General features: G+C 41.7%; 1 protein-coding gene across 1 annotated transcript in view; it reads left to right on the top strand.

The window, feature by feature from the left end:
* Positions 1 to 19,241, top strand: part of ophn1 (oligophrenin 1) — a 96,851-nt gene extending 77,610 nt beyond the window's left edge. The window contains exons 22-24 of the mRNA XM_037533390.1: positions 2,922 to 2,972; positions 14,542 to 14,582; positions 15,827 to 19,241. Of these exons, the coding sequence (XP_037389287.1) occupies positions 2,922 to 2,972; positions 14,542 to 14,581 (91 nt within the window). The 3' untranslated portion in view covers position 14,582; positions 15,827 to 19,241. The remainder of the gene's footprint in view (positions 1 to 2,921; positions 2,973 to 14,541; positions 14,583 to 15,826) is intronic.
* Positions 19,242 to 19,981: the final 740 nt, after the last annotated feature.

The following is a 19,981-nucleotide window of genomic DNA, read 5'->3' as shown; positions in this document are numbered from 1 at the left end:
TAGTTACTGAACACCTTGTAGCAGGTACTGGATAGTTAAGTTAATTTAAGTGATACTTTTTTGATCCCACAAACGGGGAAATTCCACCTCCGCATTTAACCCATCCGTGAAGTGAAACAACACATACACACTAGTGAGCACACACACTAGGGGGCAGTGAGCACACTTGCCCGGAGCGGTGGGCAGCCCTATCCATGCGGGGAGCAGTTGAGGGGTTAGGTGTCTTGCTCAAGGACACCTTAGTCATGGACTGTCAGCTCTGTTTACCTTTTATTACTGCACTGGAAAATTCCGTTATACTGTACCACCCTGTATTGCATAATGACAATAAAGTTGAATTGAATTGAATTGAATATCTGGCTTTTTGCAGGCCGCCAGGTTTCCATATTGAAGGTATCAGTTTGAGCTTTCAGTTTGGCTTCTTGATGCCGGTCTTGGGGTTTTGGTTTAGCTTTAAGCACTTTTTCTGAGACAACTTGTCAGTGCATGTTCTGATTTTATTGTGTAACCCACTTTATCATGGAATATCTGCCAGTCTGCTTTAGAAGCAGTCCTGAAGTCTGGAGTTAGCATCCTCACTCTATTGATAGACCTCTAAGAACCAGTTTGTCCTGTTGGAATTCAGGCTATGGGAAAAACCTAAGATGTGGTTGGCCTCACCAACCACAGAGGGCTTTGTAAATGTCCTTAAGTGCAGAGTATCTGAGATCTAGAGTGTCTTCATCATGTGTTGGGAAATTGATGTACTGTGCAGAAAGTTTTCCTTGTTTACTCAGATAAACGTGCCACAAAAAAGGTTCTGTGTGAAGCTCCTTATAAAAGAACTTTCAGTGGATTCTTTAAGGAACCAGAGAATATTTTTAATGTTCAAAGAACTTCCACAGAACTTCCACATAGTGTCAAAATGTTTAAATTGCTGTCAGCCCTTTCCATAATCTTCCAAAGGTCTTTCACACTTGCAAATTTAAACTTATTAGGAAACATCTTAGGAAAACCAAAGTGGTTCTTCTGTGGCATCAATTAAATATTGTTTTTTTTTCACTGCACAAAGAACCTTTAGCACTAGAAAACTGGAACTGTGCATTTTCAGTCAGTCCATTGATCCAGCATCAGAGGCTGTAGGCCAAGGATAGGAACAGCTGGGCCAGGGATAGGAACAGCTGGGCCAAGGATAGGAATGGGTGGGCCAAGGATATGAATGGGTGGGCCAAGGATAGGAACAGCTGGGCCAGGGATAGGAACAGCTGGGCCAAGGATAGGAACAGCTGGGCCAAGGATAGGAATGGGTGGGCCAAGGATATGAATGGGTGGGCCAAGGATAGGAACAGCTGGGCCAAGGATAGGAACAGCTGGGCCAAGGATAGGAACGGGTGGGCCAAGGATAGGAATGGGTGGGCCAAGGATAGGAATGGGTGGGCCTAGGCCCACTGGGCACAAACATAGTGCAAATAAAGATTGAAGCTTTGCTTGATACACGATTCTGTATGGTGTAAAATGCATGCAGAACACAAGAGTAACATCATAAAATTTCGCCTCAGCCAATAATTTAAGCAAACCAGCAGTAAGATTAATTAGCCATGCTACACTTTAGAGTGGTGCTGTAAAGCAGGTAGAAAGTGAACTACACCTGTAAGTGTCGGTTCCTTTTGGTTCCCATCTGTTTTTGATTGTGCAGTGGAAACATGGTTTTTGCAGCCTCTTTTTTTGGTGTGTGTGTATATTGACGTCCCCAGCGACAGCTCCCCGGTCCTTTGATGGTTTCATAAAGATTGTCCAATACCAGTGATTTATGCTCCGGGGGTGGAATATGAACTGCTGAATGACATTCCTGAGGTATATAAAAAAGGACAAACTTCCAAAGATATTAGCAGATGTTTTGTTGTCGTCTGTACTGACATTCACTGTAGTATGTCCAGAAGTCAGTAGATGTGAGTCTAATGACTGAGGAAGGCTTTATAGTAGATGTTGGAACATTTTTTGAGCATTAGTGATGTCAGGTACTGATGTTGGAGGGTCGGTTCTGGATCACTTCAGTTCATCCCAAAGGTACTGGATGGAGCTCCATCACTCCAGAGAACACAGTTCCACAGCTTTCTACCCCTCTAGTCTGCGCTCGGCAGTTCCCTGTTCTGTTCTTCAGTGCTTTTCTATGAGGATTATCAGCAAAGAGTGACGCTGAAGTAGCTGAATTCTCTCATTAGAAGGACTGTCTGGATAATTTCAGACATTTAGTGTAGTGACAGCTGGAACACGGCAGTCTCATGTTGACTTTTCCACTTTTCTGCATGAAATCCCAGCACGGCTTCCTGTCTTGCATGTCTTTCTTTTCTGCCAGCAGAAACCGCAAACTTCAGTGGAATGGGAATATTCCAGCGAGCCGCAATTTTAAAATTCATATTGAGTCATGATAAAAAGTCCAGAATGGACAACAGCTTGGTACACACAAAGAAAACAAACTGTTAGAAACTTATTCTACCTATTATTTACTTTCATTTTTATTGGTTCCTGCCTGCCTGCCTGCCTTCCTGCCTTCCTGCCTTCCTTCCTTCCTTCCTGCCTTCCTGCCCACCTTCGCCTTCGCCTTCCTGCCTTCCTTCCTATAAAATACACTGTGGTCATTGAATAATCCCATGCAATTTCATGCATTTAGCTTCAGTAGTTCAAAAGTTATGATTTAACAAATAAATGTTCAGTAAAAGTTCATGTCCCCTTTTAAAGGTCTTGATAAGTAATGTGTTTGAGTGCAATCAAAGGTCAGTGTGGAGTGAAACATGTGTATGTTCTCTATATGTAGCATTTATCTGCTGTGTGTAGATGATGCATCAAACATTTACCAGAGTTTGGCTTGAGGAAAAGGAGCTCGTGATTTATTTTCACTGTTTCTCTTTTTTCCTCTTTTCTTTTTCTTTCCTGTTCCACAGTGTCGCTTCCAAGACCAAGTTCTTCGAGAATGCTTCCCGACAGGCCGGAAGGTACGTGTCTATATGTGAGACTGTGTGGGCATATATGTACGGATGGGTAACAAATTAAAGGCAAAAACCAATATAAGAGCCATTTCCCAGATAAGGGATTGAACATTGGACTACATTTTCCTTTCAGTGGAGAATCCACATTCAGAATGCCGAGTGGTCCAGGACCAGGCTTAATCCCTGTCAGGGAAACTGACCCAAAGTCTTGGGTCAAAGGTGCTGGGCTGCATGAACTTCCAGAAAGCTGTGCTTGGGTATAGATTTTTCTAGAACTGTACAGGAAGGCTGGAACAATGCCAGTAGATATGGGCCGACATCATATTAAACCCTGTGGATTAAGAATGGAATCTCACTCGATTTCAAATGTGTGTGAAGGCAGTCGAGCCAATACTTCTGGCAATATAGTGTATTTGTCTTATAATGATAAAGCATGTTAAATGTTCATGTATAGCAGTTCATAAACTAGAAGCCTTCAGGCATATGCCTAATTAGCAAAAGATTACAGTGATATGAGTGATATATACCAAAATTCGACAGATCTGATATGCTTCAGTATGGCGCTATAGAGGGCCAAAGTTTCCCCAGTACAAAAATAACCAAAAACACAATAATAATAAAAAATAAAAAATCAATTTTTAGCATGCCAAAAAGTTCTTTAACCTCTGTTTGGGTTTATGAGACATCCTGGAGTCAAAGAATTATTGTTATTAAGTGCCACCAAGTTGTTCACAACTCCTGACGACCGTATAGATGGTGTTCCCAGAATGTTCTTTCTTCTGGTTGGGTCTTCATGATTCCTCCGATTGCATCTCTCCGTCGTGTAGCTCATCATTCTCTTCCTCTTTTATTTTCAACTCTTCCAGGCATAGTGATCTTTTTCAGTGACCACGTTCTTCTCAGAATGTGTCCAAAATAAGAGCTTCAGGTTGGTTATCTGGACGAGTGAGAAGAGAGGCTTGATTTATTTAAAGATCTGTTTGTTTGTTTTCTTTGCCATCCAAGGAACTCTCACTCTCTTTGCCAGCACTGAAGTTCAAAGGCATTTATATTTTTCCTCTCTTGGTTGTTTATTGTCCAGCTTTCACATCTGTAAAAAAACCACAGAGATTATCCCAGCCTGAGCAATTCTGGTCTGCTTGTGGAGACAAATTGTTGCATTTGAAGATCTTTTCAAGGTCCTTCATCCTTGTTCTGCCGAGCGTCTGTCCATGTCATATTTCTTCAGTGTCAGATCTTCTGTTGTCAGTAATTGATCCTAGTAGACAGAAGCTGTCCACCATTTCCAGAGCTTTTCTGTCAATGGGAAAGTCAGCAGTCTTCCCTCTCATCAAAATCTTCCTTTAACCTTCCTTATAAGAACATTCAGGTCTTCTTTATTTGCCACCATTAGGTTGAACAGGTGTGGTGATAGTGGGTAGCCTTGTCTTATGCTGCGCTCACGCGTTTGTAGTAGTTGGGCGATGGCAAACTGGATATTCCATAGAGCCGCAATGGAAAATTCTGCCACCGCAAGTCAAGAATTCAGTTTTCCCAACTTTTGTCGTAGACTACAGGCGTGGAATGAAGTATGTGTTGTGGAAAAGTGTACAGATTTTCCTCCTCCCCTTTTCCACCAGATCAAAAATCTACACTGTTAAAGTTCTCCTCTTATAATCATCCATTTTGCCAGCGCCACGGTCACCATGCCAATGTTTGCAGTTTCATGCAACCGTATCCCACGTACTGCTATGAGTTGTGGAATGACAAACTTTTTCAACACGTACATTTGATCAGCATAACCCCTTTACCAGTGTGGAACCTGTTTGTTTGTACATTTTCTGTATTTTTCCCCATAGCAATGAATGGAGGAATACCCATACCTCCTTGTTTCTCCACTCATTGTCCACTTAATCAGCTCCACTGACCGTATAGCTGGACTCTGTAGTTCTACAGTTACAGACTGTAGTCCATCTGTTTCTCTGATACTCTGTTACCCTGTTCTTCAGTGGTCAGGACTTGCAACACCCTTTGGCCACCTGGAATACAATAGCAGCCAACTGTGATACTATACCAATGGTCTAACAACATCTTAGCAACTACTTAGCATACCATAACAATAGCATCACCTTAGCAACCACCTATGATACCATAACAACGATCTAGTATCACTTTAGTAACCACCTCAGATAGCATAGCAATGTCTTAACAACAAATAAACAAGTACTTGAGAGACCATAGCAATTTCCTATTGACACCTTAGCAACCACCCGTATCCACCAACAATCTAGTATCACCTTAGCAACCAATTTGGATACCTAGCAATAGCCAACCCCTTAGCAACAGGTTCCAAATAGTTGGATGGCTGCATATGTTGCACCAAAACCTGTATATCTTGTTCAGCATTAATGGGGCCTTCACAGATGTGCACGTCACCCATGCTATATGCCCCCTATACCATCATGAATACTGGCTTTAGAACTGAGCACTGATAACAAGCTGAGTGGTCTTCAGCCCGGAGGACACAGTGTCCATGATTTCTAAAAAGAATTTCAAATGTTGATTCGTCGGACCGCCGGACACTTTTCCACTTCCCCTCAGTCTGTTTTAAATGAGCTCAGGCCCAGAGAAGGTGGCAGCGTTTCTGGATCCTGTTTATATTTGGGTTCTTCTTTGTGTTTTAGAGTTTAACAGCGTTTGTGGATGCAGTGATGAACTGTGTTCACAGACAGTGGTTTTCAGAAGTGTTTCTGAGCCCATGCAGTGATTTCACTACAGAATCATGTCTGTTTTTAATGCAGCGCTGCCTGAGGGCCCAAAGATCACGGCCAGCAGATACTGGTGTTCAGCCTCGTCCCTCACAGACAGAGATTTCTCCAGATTCTCTGAGTCTTTAATGATATTCTGCACCGTAGACGATGGAAAGCAGAAGCTCTTTGCTCTTTTATGTTGAGAAACGTTCTTCTTGAATTGTTGCTCTATTTGATGGCTCAGTCTTTCACAGAGTGGTGACCCCTCCTCACCTTTACTTCTGAAAGACTCTGCCTATGTATGTGTATATATACACACACACGCGCACACACACACACACACACACACACACACACACACACATATATATACAGTGGGTTGCAAAAGTATTCAGCCCCCTTGAACTTTTCAACCTTTTGCCACATTTCAGGCTTCAAACATAAAGATATGAAATTGTAATTTTTTGTGAAGAATCAACAACAAGTGGGACACAATTGTGAAGTGGAACGAAATTTATTGGATATTTTAAACTTTTTTTAGAAATAAAAAACTGAAAAGTGGGGCGTGCAATATTATTCGGCCCCTTTACTTTCAGTGCAGCAAACTCACTCCAGAAGTTCAGTGAGGATCTCTGAATGATCCAATGTTGACCTAAATGACTGATGATGATAAATAGAATCCACCTGTGTGTAATCAAGTCTCCGTATAAATGCACCTGCTCTGTGATAGTCTCAGAGTTCTGTTTAAAGCGCAGAGAGCATCATGAAGACCAAGGAACACACCAGGCAGGTCCGAGATACTGTTGTGGAGAGGTTTAAAGCCGGATTTGGATAGAAAAAGATTTCCCAAGCTTTAAACATCTCAAGGAGCACTGTGCAAGCGATCATATTGAAATGGAAGGAGCATCAGACCACTGCAAATCTACCAAGACCCGGCCGTCCCTCTAAACTTTCAGCTCAAACAAGGAGAAGACTGATCATAGATGCAGCCAAGAGGCCCATGATCACTCTGGATGAACTGCAGAGATCTACAGCTGAGGTGGGAGACTTTGTCCATAGGACAACGATCAGTGGTACACTGCACAAATCTGGGCTTTATGGAAGAGTGGCAAGAAAAAGCCATTTCTCAAAGATATCCATAAAAAGTCTCATTTAATGTTTGCCACAAGCCACCTGGGAGACACACCAAACATGTGGAAGAAGGTGCTCTGGTCAGATGAAACCAAAATCGAACTTATGTTTGGCGTAAAAGCAATACAGCTCATCACCCTGAACACACCATCCCCACTGTCAAACATGGTGGTGGCAGCATCATGGTTTGGGCCTGCTTTTCTTCAGCAGGGACAGGGAAGATGGTTAATATTGATGGGAAGATGGATGGAGCCAAATACAGGACCATTCTGGAAGAAAACCTGTTGGAGTCTGCAAAAGACCTGAGACTGGGACGGAGATTTATCTTCCAACAAGACAATGATCCAAAACATAAAGCAACATCTACAATGGAATGGTTCACAAATAAACGTATCCAGGTGTTAGAATGGCCAAGTCAAAGTCCAGACCTGAATCCAATCGAGAATCTGTGGAAAGAGCTGAAAACTGCTGTTCACAAACGCTCTCCATCCAACTTCACTGAGCTCGAGCTGTTTTGCAAGGAAGAATGGGCAAAAATTTCAGTCTCTCGATGTGCAAGACTGACAGAGACGTACCCCAAGCCACTTGCAGCTGTAATCACAGCAAAAGGTGGCGCTACAAAGTATTAAAGCAAGGGGGCTGAATAATATTGCACGCCCCACTTTTCAGTTTTTTATTTCTAAAAAAAGTTTAAAATATCCAACAAATTTCGTTCCACTTCACGATTGTGTCCCACTTGTTGTTGACTCTTCACAAAAAATGTAAATTTCATATCTTTATGTTTGAAGCCTGAAATGTGGCAAAAGGTTGAAAAGTTCAAGGGGGCTGAATACTTTTGCAACCCACTGTATATATATATATATATATGTGTGTGTGTGTTGTTCAGATGACTGACTAAATCTAATTTTCTGCAGTTATTGAATTATTAAGTGCACTCAATGATTTACTAGGCAGAACAAAAGCAAATAACCAGGCAGGTAAAGCTTTTTTTTTTTTTTTTTGATCAGAAACAGGAAAAAGTCTCACACAGGATGTCAAACAGGACTCAACAAAGTTCAATATATATTTTTTTGCCCCATCAGATAAACAGCGCTTAAAGCTTTCGTCTTTGAGAGAGAGGAGAAAATCAAGCTGCTTCAGATCTGATAAAACACTTAAAATGTAGATATTCTAGCAAAAATGTGCATGCAACAGCTTCTCTTTAGGGTGAATGGCATTTTTGCAGATGTTCTCTAAAGCTCGTCCAGCATAGCAGCAATTTCTAACAGAAAATAGAACGGATGGTAACACTGTACCCTTAGTTGATGGCATTTTAAGGCTTCCATCTAGGGAAATCACTGTAATACCACTTGCTATCACAAATGGTTTTATCCAGGAACTAGAAATATTTCAAATAAATCCTTTTAAAACCAACAGAATCGATAAAAATCATTGTATATTCAGGAGGCCTGCCAGCAGCTCCTCATTATGACCATCACTCAGCCACTCTTTCTCGTCCATCTCCTATTGTGCTGCTTTGCTATTGCGTTCCTCCTTTGCAGAATTGTCTGTCAGATCACCTGGAGATGTCCCAGTTTGGATGACAATGGCTCTTTATACTGCTGCTAAACTGCTTTGAAATAACAGAGAATTTGCACACTTGATAAGTGAGATGAAGTGTAAAAATGACCTCCCCATAAGCTTCTCTGGAGAGTTTACATTTGCAAGCGTGTAACCAAGGGTCGCAACCCAAATGTTCAGAAGATCCATTTGGTCTTTCCAGCAAAAATCAAACCACAATATTTAGTGCCCATTTTACCGTCTTATAAATGAAAATGCTTACTTTGCTCACTTTGCTGCTTTTCTTGCATCTCCGGCAGGAAACTTTGTAAAATGTCTCTTAATATTCGACTTTTTACGAGGCTGAAGTCGCTTCTCATTCGCCAGCTTCTTGTTCGCATTTTTCCGTTCCACCTTAAATGGTGCAGCAGGCCTTTTGTTTGTCTGCGTTGCCATGGTGATTGTTGTCTGCATTGCCATGGTGACCAGTCTGTGTGCAAGCCTTCAGCGTTAAAGGATGAATCAGCAGCTCTACATTAACTCCAGCGTTTAAGACCATTTACTGTTAAACTCTGTCGAACACAATTTTACAGCAGAGGAGGATCATTTTATTATTACCTACAAATCAGATTTCGCTGTGGAGCCACAACCGGACAGGAAAAGAGCCGTTAAGCCCCCTAAACATAAACAATACAATGGCATCACATCCATGTGTTATTAATTACAACACTGTTTACAGCGCCAGAGACCACGCTTCACTTCTTTGCTTTCCTGTCAAAACAGCGATTAGGTACAAGTTCTTCATTTTCAGGAGATGTTAAAAGATGATACTATTGAAAATGGGTCTCCTAACAACCACCTGGAAGAGCTGGTAGACCCCAAAACCGCCCCCATCAGATAAACAGCACTTAAAGCTTTCGTCTCTGAGAGAGAGGAGAACATCAAGCTGCTTCAGATCTGGAAACATCCACAGGTGTTTCTGTCCATCCTTCCACTGTGAGAAGACCACTCAGCGCTGTGGGTCTGAAAGGACGTGTAGCTGATCAAGAAGAACCTCACTGAGAAAAGGAGACAGACCAAACAAAGAAGCTGGACGATGGACTGACCGCCCCAGGATCCAGACCTCAGCACCACTGAATGGGTTTGAGTTCAGATAATCAACAACCAGCTTCTCAGACTGAACGTTGGTGGTGCGTCTGAAGATTCTTTGAGGAGCTGAAAGTGAGTCTCCTGAAAGGAATGTAAGCTGGAATGAAGGGAAAGAGTGACTCAGCGAAGGCTGAAGAAAAATCCCATGTCCTTACTTTTATGTAATCTTCTCTTAAATATGAGCGTTCGGCTTTGTTTCCAGGCACTGAACACGTGGCTGTTTGGATCATGTATGATCAAGTATATGTTGAAGTAATTGATCATAAAAATGATGAAACGTTGCTCCAGCATATCGTCCAAAATGCAGATTATTGTGCTCGTGTGTCTGTGCAGCTTGTGTCCAGCTGCTGGTCCATCTGACTGAGTCCCTCGTAAAGGCCCTTTATTCCAGGAATCTTTGATTATGTGTTTCTTTGAGGATTTGGTTTACGGGGCCGCTGGGTGGGTAGCTTAATGCATCAGACCAAATAAAGCCTGGAAAAACACTCACACACATGGTTGTTTTGTCTGAATGCAGCGTGAAGACAAAACTGAGCTTTGTGTTATATTTACTAACTTACCTCGCTTGAACCCGAGTTGCTTCATTTCTACCGTTCTGCTCAAGAAACCCTTAATCTCTGGTGCTGAACTGCCGGAACACTCGAAACAAACCTCACAGACGTACATAAGAGACCGGACGTTTGGAAGACGGCTTGAAAGCATCTAATGTGACTTCCTTTTTCAGGAGATAACAGCCAGGATGTAAGAATGAATGTATTAACTTATGCAGTAGTTTATGTCCCGTTAGCGACGGATTTCATAATTTACTGTCATGAATTATGCAGTTAATCAGGCTTTATGTAAATTCGGAGTACATTAAGGGGGGGGGGGCAGTCATTTAGAGCACAGCCGAGCGTTTTACAGAAAGGAAGGACTCAAAAGAGAAAATCCGTAATAATAAAAGTCTAACAAAGAAATGAAATGAAGCATAGAATTTAAACAGAACAGAAAGCACAGCAAAGTTAAAAAAAGGAAGTCAAAAAACTGTGTGCAGGACGTTCTGACCACCTCCTCGTTTCTAACCTCACTGTCCATCTGATCAGCTCCACTGACCGTATTGCTGCACTCTGTAGTTCTACAGTTACAGACTGTTGTCCATCTGTTTCTCTGATACTCTGTTACCCTGTTCTTCAGTGGTCAGGACCCCCATGGACCCTCACAGAGCAGGTACTGAAGTGGTGGTGGTGTGTTAGTGTGTGTTGCGCTGGTGCGAGTGGATCAGACACAGCAGTGCTGCTGGAGTTTTTAAACATTGTGTCCACTCACTGTCCACTCTGTTAGACACTCCTACCTTGTCGGTCCACCTTGTAGATGTAAAGTCAGAGATTAGATTAGATTCCCGCTATTTCGATTCAGAAAGCTTTAACCTGGTGATGCTACGAGTTTATAACCAGATAATCAAGTAGGGGCTGCCAAATTCTGCCAAAACGACTCTCCTTCTTCTTTAAAGTGATTCCACGTCACAGATTAACTGTCAGAGAGACTTTCTTTCTCTCAGGTGCCCTGACGCGTCTGAGCAGCTGCTTTCTTGGGGGTTTTTTTTGTGGCAGTTGAAGCTGAAAACCAGTCTGGTGCAAACTGGGTGTGGCTCAACACCCAGCATATCAGACAGCGCAGCTGTGGCACTGGCACCATAAAATGCCTGGTTTGAGTGAACTGCCAAACCAAGCCTATTGGCACCAACTGCACCAGCATCCTTATCAAGAAAGAGCTAATGCTATCCAACTCTGCCAGCTTCGTTTTTTCTCAGAAGTGTGGACACAGTAGGCCACAAATTTAGAACGAAAACTTTACCCCATCTCACCCCAAATAGCTTAGTGCACGTTGATGTTTTAAAGGGTCTCGATCAGTCCAGATGGATGCTGGAAAGGGTCTTGATCAGTCCAGATGGATGCTGGAAAGGGTCTAGATCAGTCCAGGTGGATGCTGGAAAGGGTCTAGGTCAGTCCAGATGGATGCTGGAAAGGGTCTAGATCAGTCCAGATGGATGCTGGAAAGGGTCTAGATCAGTCCAGGTGGATGCTGGAAAGGGTCTAGATCAGTCCAGATGGATGCTGGAAAGGGTCTAGATCAGTCCAGATGGATGCTGGAAAGGGTCTAGATCAGTCCAGGTGGATGCTGGAAAGGGTCTAGATCAGTCCAGATGGATGCTGGAAAGGGTCTAGATCAGTCCAGATGGATGCTGGAAAGGGTCTTGATCAGTCCAGATGGATGCTGGAAAGGGTCTTGATCAGTCCAGATGGATGCTGGAAAGGGTCTTGATCAGTCCAGATGGATGCTGGAAAGGGTCTCGATCAGTCCAGGTGGATGTTGAAGAGGGCCTAAATTAGTGCAGCTGGGTGTTGGAAGGGGTCTAGACTAGTCCAGGTGGATGATGGAGAGGATCTAGATTAGTGCAGCTAGATGTCGTAAAGGGTCTAGATTAGTCCTGGTGGATGTTATTGAGGGTCTAGATCAGTCCAGGTGGATGTTGGAGAGAATCTAGATTAGTGCAGCTAGATGTCGTAAAGGGTCTAGATTAGACCTGGTGGATGTTATTGAGGGTCTAGATCAGTCCAGGTGGATGTTGGAGAGAATCTAGATTAGTGCAGCTAGATGTCGTAAAGGGTCTAGATTAGTCCTGGTGGATGTTATTGAGGGTCTAGATCAGTCCAGGTGGAGGTTGGAGAGGATCTAGATTAGTGCAGATAGATGTCGTAAAGGGTCTAGATCAGTTCTCATACCAGACAGTGAGACAGCTGGTCAGGAGCCTCTGCTGACCCCATGTAGAACCTAGTGAGGATGGAAGAGGGGAGGTTCGCTCTCTTCATCCTCTACAGGTATTGAGGCCACTGCCGGGCTTTCTTAACTAGGCAGGTGTTGTTGAGTGTCCAGGTGAGCTTGTCCAAGATGTCCAAGGTATGTGGAGCTTTGGACTCTCCACAGTCGAGCATTGATGTTTTTTGATGTCCGTCCAGTTCTGTAGATAACAGTCTGTGTCATAAGCAAATCTGTTTATTTTTAGAGTCAGACAGAAACAATGATAAATGAATGTTTTGTTCAATTTTGGATTTTTGGTCACTTCAGTACTACTAGCTCAACACATTTAGCTTCACGGGTGGATGATCTCTGACTGCTCAGTGAAAAAACGGAATATTTTTGAAAGGAATGGCAAGTAATAGATGCCGTGCCACCACAGTCGGGTCCTGTACCGCTTCCAGCAGTAGAATCACAGAGTAATGTGACCACACAGCGCAGTAAATTTCGCAGTGTAAAATGATGCGGTGATGTGATTGGGCAGGAGCGTAAATCTTCTGGACGGGAAGAAAGAGAATTTTCCTCTGGGACTTCTTCTCAAAGCTGCTCTCTAAAACTTACTCAGAAAGAACCGTGGAAACAAGCTGTATCTGAGCCTGATTTACAGGCTTTGTAGCTGATTCGATTTTCTTTTCTTTCTTTTCTGATTTGAACGTATTTTGATGTTTAGATTTATGTGTATGCTTCTTTTTGTTGTTCTGTATGATTTAATAAACAGATTGTTCCAAAAAACTCAAACTCAAACGTTCTGGATCTCAGAGTGCAGCCTAAACAGCTCAGCTGGAAAAACATCCTCCCAGGTTAAAAGAAAAGTTGCAGGCATCTTTAAAGTTCAACATTAACCTGCAAATGTTCACAAAGTGAAGGTTCTTCAGTGTTTCTGATGCATCTGAACCAACAGGCACTGTAGCATCAATATTGCTAGAATCAGCTCTAATCAATTAGAATAATGTTCGATAAGGTAAATGTGATTCTGAATCAAATCAAAAGAATGGAATAGAATCAGTTCATGGTGACTCAGGTGAACTGATTCATTATGAGGTCAGAGATTTACACCACTAGAAAATACTGAATTCAGACATTTGTAATCAGTGATATCAAATAAATATGGAACTTATCTGAGACTAATATTAGATCATATGACAAAAAAATTAATTTTAGTTTCCCTTTTTGATCTGTCCTCCTTTTGTTTTATCTTCTTTTGATTTTACTAACTTTGACATTTCAGTTATGCCTTAATTATTGTTTTATATTTTCTACTGTTTATGCCTTTTCGTTATTAATATTTCATTGTTTTACACCTCATTTGAGTCATTTTGATTATAAAAGGTACTTTTTTCCTGTATCAACTCAGCAACATTGTAAATAAGGGTCAACCCTCAATGTTCTCCAAGGTTAAGTAAAGGTTGATTGATTGATTGACAGACATTTACAGCATATTATTGATCATTTATTAACTTTTTAATGTGAGAAATATGTGAAATTCTGAATGAAACATCTAAAAATATATTTTCGAATGTTGAAATCCTCACAAAAACTTCTCAATATGACAAACCATTCCAAAGTTTCAAACGGCAGTGCATGTAAGTGCTGGCCGTGTCGTCAGGAGGTCGCGAGTTCGATCCCTGGTGATGCTGCAGTCGTCCATAGCCGGGAGTCCAAGAGAGCACAGTTGGCCTCGCTCTCTCTGGGTGGGCAGGATGGCCCCCCCCTTTCCCCCATCACTCAACGCAATGCTGGCCAGCGCAGGCGTCTGTCAGCTGACGTAGCAGATCTGGCGGTCGGCGCTTTCCTCCGAGCGCGTCCGGCTGTCCCGTGACGTTGCGTGAGCGGCAGCCTGAAAAGAAGCGGCGGCTGGTTTCTCAGGTCTCAGAGGAAGCCTGTGCTGCCTTCACGCTCCTAGCACTGGTACTATCGTGTGATTGGGAGAGTCCTAAGTAGTGGGTGGAATTGAAGACGACTAAATTGGGGAGAAAATTGGGTAAAAATGTTAAAAATAAATAAATAAATACATACATTTTTTATGGGAAATCAAAAACAGTGCTGTCCAGTAACTGGACATGCTTTGGTTCTGTTTCGTACTAATGGACTGCACTGAAATCCAGTGTCTTTCACTTCAGAGCCCAGCTTCACTGTAAATCTAAGCTGAAGTGACGTAAAAGTGTGATCTTTATTTTCTTTTTCCCTTCCAGCCCCTCCGTCACTCCAGCTGGGAACGAACTTCCGAGATGAGGTACGACTTTCCTACTCAGATCTCTTCTAGGAGTCACGGCGAGGGGGAGCGAGCATTCGGTTACTTTTGTTCTTGTTATTTAATTCGTTTCCAGAGCGCTTGTACAGCTCAAGTCTACAAACAATGTCTTTTCACTTCGTATTGAAGAATATCCGCAGAAAAGAAACGAATAGGGAAGAATCACAAATCCACACGTTTACAAAAACGTCTGAAGTTTAATTTTCCTTTCATGGCTCTGAGGATTTCAGTCCTGAACAATGTGTTCCTGTTCTCTGGTCTGTTTTATGAATGAGGCGTAAAACGGAGCAGCCAATCAGAAGACAGCTTGTTTCCATATGTCGGTCTCCAAGGCAACACTCTGTTTAATTCTTAAGCATAAAGACAGGTCGGAAAATGCTCCCGTAAAAATGTACAGTGTCTGATTTTTGATACACAAAACCACACAAATGTTCTAAGTGGACCTCTCAGTGGAAAATATACAGTGCTGTGCAAAGCCAGAGACCCACCCTTCATTCAATTTCCTGTCAAAAACACCATGAAGGACAAAATGTTCATGTTTTCAGGAGATATTTGTGAGGATATCAGATATAAGATAATCCACTGCAAACAGAAGAAGAAAGTCAAAGTATGCAATGATTTTCTGAAACTGGAATTCAAAAACTGAGTAAAAGCCACAGAGAAAATGTGTCTCCTAACAACCACCTGGAAGCTCTGGTAGACCCCAAAGCTGCCACCATCAGATAAACAGCACTGAAAGCTTTGATCTCTGAGAGAGAGGAGAACATCAAGCTGCTTCAGATCTGAAAACATCCACAGGTGTTTCTGTCCATCCTTCCACTGTGAGAAGACCACTCAGCGCTGTGGGTCTGAAAGGACGTGTAGCTGATCAAGAAGAACCTCACTGAGAAAAGAAGACGGACACATCAAACAAAGAAGCTGGACGATGGACTGACCACCCCAGAGTCCAGACCTCAGCACCACTGAATGGGTTTGAGTTCAGAAAATCAACCAGCTTCTCAGACTGAGCTTTGGAGGCGTGTCTGCAGGAGCTGAACGTGAGGCTCCTGAGAAGAACAGAAGCTGGAATGAAGAGAAAGAGTGACTTGCTGAAAAAATATATGAAGGGTGGTCTCTGACTTCAGCTCAGCACTATCCATGAAAAGGACATGGGTAATTTAAACGCCACTGCTGGAATTCAGACCGTGGATTTTTACAACTGTGTGTCTTTTCTTGTTTTTCCAAAGGTTCTAAATGGGAAAACTCAGAAGCTACATCTTTATCATCTTCATCATCTTCATCATCGTCATTCTTTCTGCTACAGCTAACCCCTGAACATGGGAGCGATCGATGCTTTTACCTGGTCGTGACCCCTTTTTGTTTCTTCTTTTATGAGTCTACAAATGTATTTTGCTCTCATGTGGGATCGATGAAGTAACTACCTGGACCAGAACTCCAGAAGGAAAACACGGACCACCTACTACAATTGTGTTTCTAATTACAGGCACCTTTCAAACCGCCCCAAAACCTCATGCACACGCGTTGAACCAGTTTGGTTTGGCGTGACTAAACGCTGTAGTTTGTGTTTGATGAATGGGTTCCACTACCAAAAGATGCTCTTACTCGCTTTGCTATCGAGAACAAAGATGAGATGCGAATGGAAAGTTTGAATCGGTTTCAGTTTAAAACACTTTACCTTCCATAAACCCGCTGACCTACTTCTGCACGGTTTCCTACAGGAACTGAACTACACGAGTGTCTCCACTACAGCTTCTGACTCAGGCTTTTACGACGCCTGGCTCGTCAAGGCCTCGCACAGCACACATGCATTACATTTGTACTTGAGTAGACGCTACAGGGGCCCCAAACGTATTTAACCGATGATGAACCTAAATGACGAAACGTAATTTGGGCGACCCTTTTTTTCTTTTTTTTTACAGTCTCTAAAGTTCTAGGTATTGGCATGATGGGAACTGGTCAAGCAGTCTAAGTAAATCACACTGAAATGTCCCACAGGTTCCAGTAGTAGTGGATGATACACTGCTTGACCGTTTTTATACTGATACGCAGAGAAATGCAGATAACACGACATACAAGCTGCAACCTGAGGTCAGTCAGTCCAGTTTATTATCAGAAAAGCAACATCAGATTAGCCCTACAGCAGTTTAGCCCCACCCTTTCAATCTAGAGCATTTTAGCCCCACCCATTCTGCGTACATCAGTTTAGTCCTATCCATTCAGTGTACAGCAGTTTAGCCCCACTCATTTAACCTATATGAATGGGCAGGGCTAAACTGCTATAGGCCGGATGAGTGAGGCTATTCTGCTGTTCTGAATCAGAATTCATGAACTGGAAGTTGTGGGAAAATTATTAAATGTTGTGCTTTCCCACATTCAAAAAGAGCAGCTGAAGTAAATTTTCCTCCTACGGCTCTGGGATAATCCAGTTTATTGTCAGAGGAGCGACAGCAGATTATTAAGTTAATGGGGAAAAGCGAATGGAAGGAAAAGCCAGTCTCTTGGGGTAAGCCGTTATACATTAGCCTAGCATGGAAAGCCTGTGTGCACCGCCTGTGGTGCTCCTCGCTTAGCCAGCTGCTTCAGCTGACCCCGTGGTCTTGGCCTACAAGTGGAGAGGATCCGGAGCTTCTCAGCTAAAACTAATAGTATGAATAATATTTCCTAAATTCCAGCATGGATTAAAGCTCGAGTGTCAGAGATACACACCAACGACTTTGGCGTAAAGCAGCACTCAGTAGCGTTTAGAGACGTGACCATGGGCTTTTCCGTAAACTTGCCATTATCTTGTTAGGGTCAGCAAGCAATACCGACTTCTGTCTATATATCGTTCTTTTCTGTTTTTTACTATTTTGTCCAATAAAAACAATTCAGGCCACAAAAAACGTTTAGTTACGCCTTCCAAAGTGATTGTATTTGAAACAAAAAATTACATAAATACGTGGTAATCCTAATTATACCACGACACCACTGTACTGTGTAATTGTTTTGGGTAGTTATAGGACATAAAAACTGTAGATGGTACGTAACTGTGTATTAACTATAAACAATACTGTGTGCTGTAAGAGAAATCGCTGGATTCTTCCTGTTTATATTTACTTTGTGTCCCCATTTTGTGCCGTGTAACTTCACTTTCCTCCCAAGACTTTACAGTGAAATGAATTTAGGTTTGTATTTAAAACCTAGTCCAATAATTAGGAGACTTTTTACTGATTTATGAGCTTAATAATTAAAACCTGTTGGGCATTTCAGTGTAATTTAGTTAAATTGCCTGGGAACCTACCATTTTACCCAAAAATAATGATGGAGTTTGTACTTCACACTTACCTAGTTAATACCTTAATACCTGCAGCCAAAGGGTCTATAAAAGAAACCATTACCGGTGTTTGTTTGTGGGGAAAAAAGCGCTTTTAGCACAACATCAGGCTGACGGTGGAGAAGAGCTCCAATCACTGCGCTAAGGGTTCTGTAGAGCACACAGTCTGGAGCTGTTTTCCTTGCAAAGCTGTCGCTGAGCTTGAGTTCACTGTTCGCTGACGCCTGCAGACGACTGCAAAGAACCTGGTCAAATGAGAACGATCAGCCGCCTTCTGAAAGAATTCTTCCAAATTAGAAAATGAGGGTCTTGGACAGGAAATGGGAGTCTGTTTATATTGGATTACACTTGTTTCCCAACACAATGAACCTAATACGTTTTTACGCATGGCACAAATGTCCGAAAACTTTTGGGGCCCACTGTATATAACTTGATGTATCCATGCTCTCACGTTCTTTCATGGCAACTGTCGCTAGGCTGATTTTGTAAAACAATACAGTGAGGTTATGTATATCTGTGGTCACACGGTTATGATTGACAGGTGGAGTTTTTTTGGAGCTGTTAGCATGGTAGCTACTTTATTGCCATTTCCTGCTTAGTTTCGATTAGATTCAACTTGTAGTGTAGCATTTAAACTGGAAACTCCATGAGACGCTAAACAGAAATCACTACAGTTTCTCATTAGACTGAATGAATAACCGGCTCTAAATGTAGATATTGTGATATAAATGTAGATATTGTGATATAAACTCTCAGTTCTATAAACCTCACAAAAGAAACAGTAGCTATGAAAGAACGCACAGCGTGGTTTGAGCGTTTATTTACTGACACAGCACTTTTTTTGGACTGTTTTGAGCATTAAAAACATCACTATTCATGTTCTCGTAAATAGTGGTGGGCGATGTGATGCTATATTAACATTACATAAAAAATATGTTATGATATGGTTATGATATGGTTTTCTGAGTGCATCACAGGTACTATCAGTATTTCTACAGCACGGTCTCATCGCATGCTACATAAAAATATATAGATTTCCATACATTGTATAGCCTGTCTACAAACCTTAAACTATGTAGCAACAAGAAGCTGATTGGATATTAGCCTAATACATTAATATCTTTCTAATTACAGTCATTTATTTTTTACCATTTGCGTGATTTTGTCCTCCTGTGTCAATAACCAGTCATTTTGATAGTTGCTAATATCGTCCAAAAGAATTTCAAAGCTAAAAAAAAAACCTATATGATCTAATTAAATATTAAATGTACAAAAACCTTCGTGTTTTTTTTTATGTCCAAAATCCTTTCTATTCAGAGATGTCAAACCCTATTTACACTTCTTAAAAATAGTTATTATTATAGATGATTTTGTTGCATTTTTTATATGTTTTGATTATTTTGATATTTTTTTATATATATTTGATTTTTTATGAAGTTCAAAGATGAAGAGTTTAATTTTTACATCCAAAAAAGCTTTAAAAATTGCTGTCCCAGATTTTCAGGTCACCATTGAAATGCAGAATTTTGGACAATAGGCGGAGACTTGTTTTAGCCACGCCCTGCATTTTACAGCAGGAAGAGCTGCATCCCTGTCCCTCATGGCCACATGGTGAGCAGATCCCATTGTTTTGAAGTAAATTTCAACTCAAATAAACAGCAGAAATATTAAAAATAATGCAATGCAGGGGTCAGAGTTTACTTTGTTAGTTTCATTAATCTATTATGTTTAATATTTTTCGTGATTAGATCTTTAGTAGCACTTTAGGGTGCCGTTCTTAAGGCTACATGACATCTACATTAGCTTGTCCTAACAGCTGCTATAACCCTACATAACTGTTTACACATGCTTATTCCAGTATGTGTCGTTTGCTACGTAGGTCACATTTGTCAATTTAGATCACAGTTTAGCCTTTAGCTATCGGAATATGCATGTATAAACACTTATGTAGGGTTATGTCGGTTGCCATTAAGCCTTATGAACAGCACGCTGCAGTAAAGTGTTAACATTAGAGCTTATTACAATTTCAAACAATATTCCGAAATATCGTTTCAAATACTGATTAATC

This window comes from Pygocentrus nattereri, chromosome 23 (assembly GCF_015220715.1).
Source record: "Pygocentrus nattereri isolate fPygNat1 chromosome 23, fPygNat1.pri, whole genome shotgun sequence".
Classification (NCBI taxonomy): Eukaryota; Metazoa; Chordata; class Actinopteri; order Characiformes; family Serrasalmidae; genus Pygocentrus; species Pygocentrus nattereri.
The sequence above is the reverse complement of the archived record's forward strand: the minus strand, read 5'-3'. Positions and strand labels throughout refer to the sequence as shown.